Here is a 1,106-nt window from a genome sequence, read left to right as displayed (position 1 = left end):
GGCGTGGGGATAATGTTCATCTGGTGGGGGTGGAGACTAGCGCTGAGACACCAAGGCACCAAGCACACCTGGACCTAGCATTTATACCTGATAGTTCAGTATTCTTCTCTTAGGAACAAACCCAGGAAAGAGGTGGCATGTTCAAAGTAATACTTAGATTTGCCTCACTCGGAACAGAGCAGAGCATGTTTCCCAGCTAACCAAGAGCTATTGGGAAGAATTAATTCAACACTCTTCTAGTCAGTGGGAAAAAAACGTTCCTTTCCAAACACTTTGCAAACTTGTTCAGGAAGTCAATCAGGAAAGCAGCGGATCCGATGTGAACTGACTTCTCAGGTCGCTGGAACGGACTACAAGGCAACAAAATCCCACCCTCATCCCTCACCCACAACTCCTCCTATCTGAGGAAGGAGAAGGGGGTTGCAGCCTCTTCTGTTTAAAAAGAGACAGTTTCGTTTATAGTGTGTTTTACATCTTTCTTCTGTTTTTGCCTGTTCAACACTCCACCCTCCTCCCCAGGAATACAGAACCCACCAGAAGCATCCATTCCAGCCCCAACAAGGGAGAAGCATCTTCTCCTACCTTCTACTTGATAAGCGGCAGTGGCTGCTCCCCATCCGAACCCCACAGGAAAAGCCATGGCTGCAGAGATATAATTGTCACCCTCGACTAACGGAGCTTACAGAGAGGTCCAAAATTCAGCCAGGGGAGTTGAGCAGCTGTAAAGACTGGTGACCTCTCACCCCAGACCAGAGTCTCAGACACAGACACAAATGGAAGAAGAGCAGTAGGAGGACCCCACTCAAGTGGCCACAGCTGTGACAAGACTCCAATCCTGCTGTCCAAGATAAGGATTAGTCTTTATTGTCCCAGTTCTTAACAGACTTGCATCGCCCAAGTTCTAACCAAGTTAATGTTTATAACTGATAGTTCATTATTTTGCATGGGCATGGCTTCTAAGTTATATAATGCTCCAAGAGCGTTCCTCCCAGTCCGTTTGTGTGTACATGTGTGGGTGAAAGCATTGGTTTATGACTTTCTGGCTCCTGGTGTGGTTATGGAGAGGTGTGATGACAATCGAAGCCCCTTAGCTTTTACACATCCTG

General features: G+C 47.1%; 1 protein-coding gene across 1 annotated transcript in view; it reads right to left on the bottom strand.

Moving 5' to 3' along the window:
* LOC101993374 (cytosolic beta-glucosidase) overlaps positions 1-640 on the bottom strand; it is a 137,568-nt gene extending 136,928 nt beyond the window's left edge. The window contains exon 1 of the mRNA XM_026788610.1: positions 583-640. Coding sequence (XP_026644411.1) covers positions 583-640 — 58 coding nt within the window. The remainder of the gene's footprint in view (positions 1-582) is intronic.
* Between the last annotated feature and the right edge of the window lie 466 nt (positions 641-1,106).

Source organism: Microtus ochrogaster, unplaced genomic scaffold, assembly GCF_000317375.1.
Source record: "Microtus ochrogaster isolate Prairie Vole_2 unplaced genomic scaffold, MicOch1.0 UNK5, whole genome shotgun sequence".
In the NCBI taxonomy this organism is placed as follows: domain Eukaryota; kingdom Metazoa; phylum Chordata; class Mammalia; order Rodentia; family Cricetidae; genus Microtus; species Microtus ochrogaster.
This window is presented reverse-complemented; position numbering and strand designations above follow the sequence as displayed.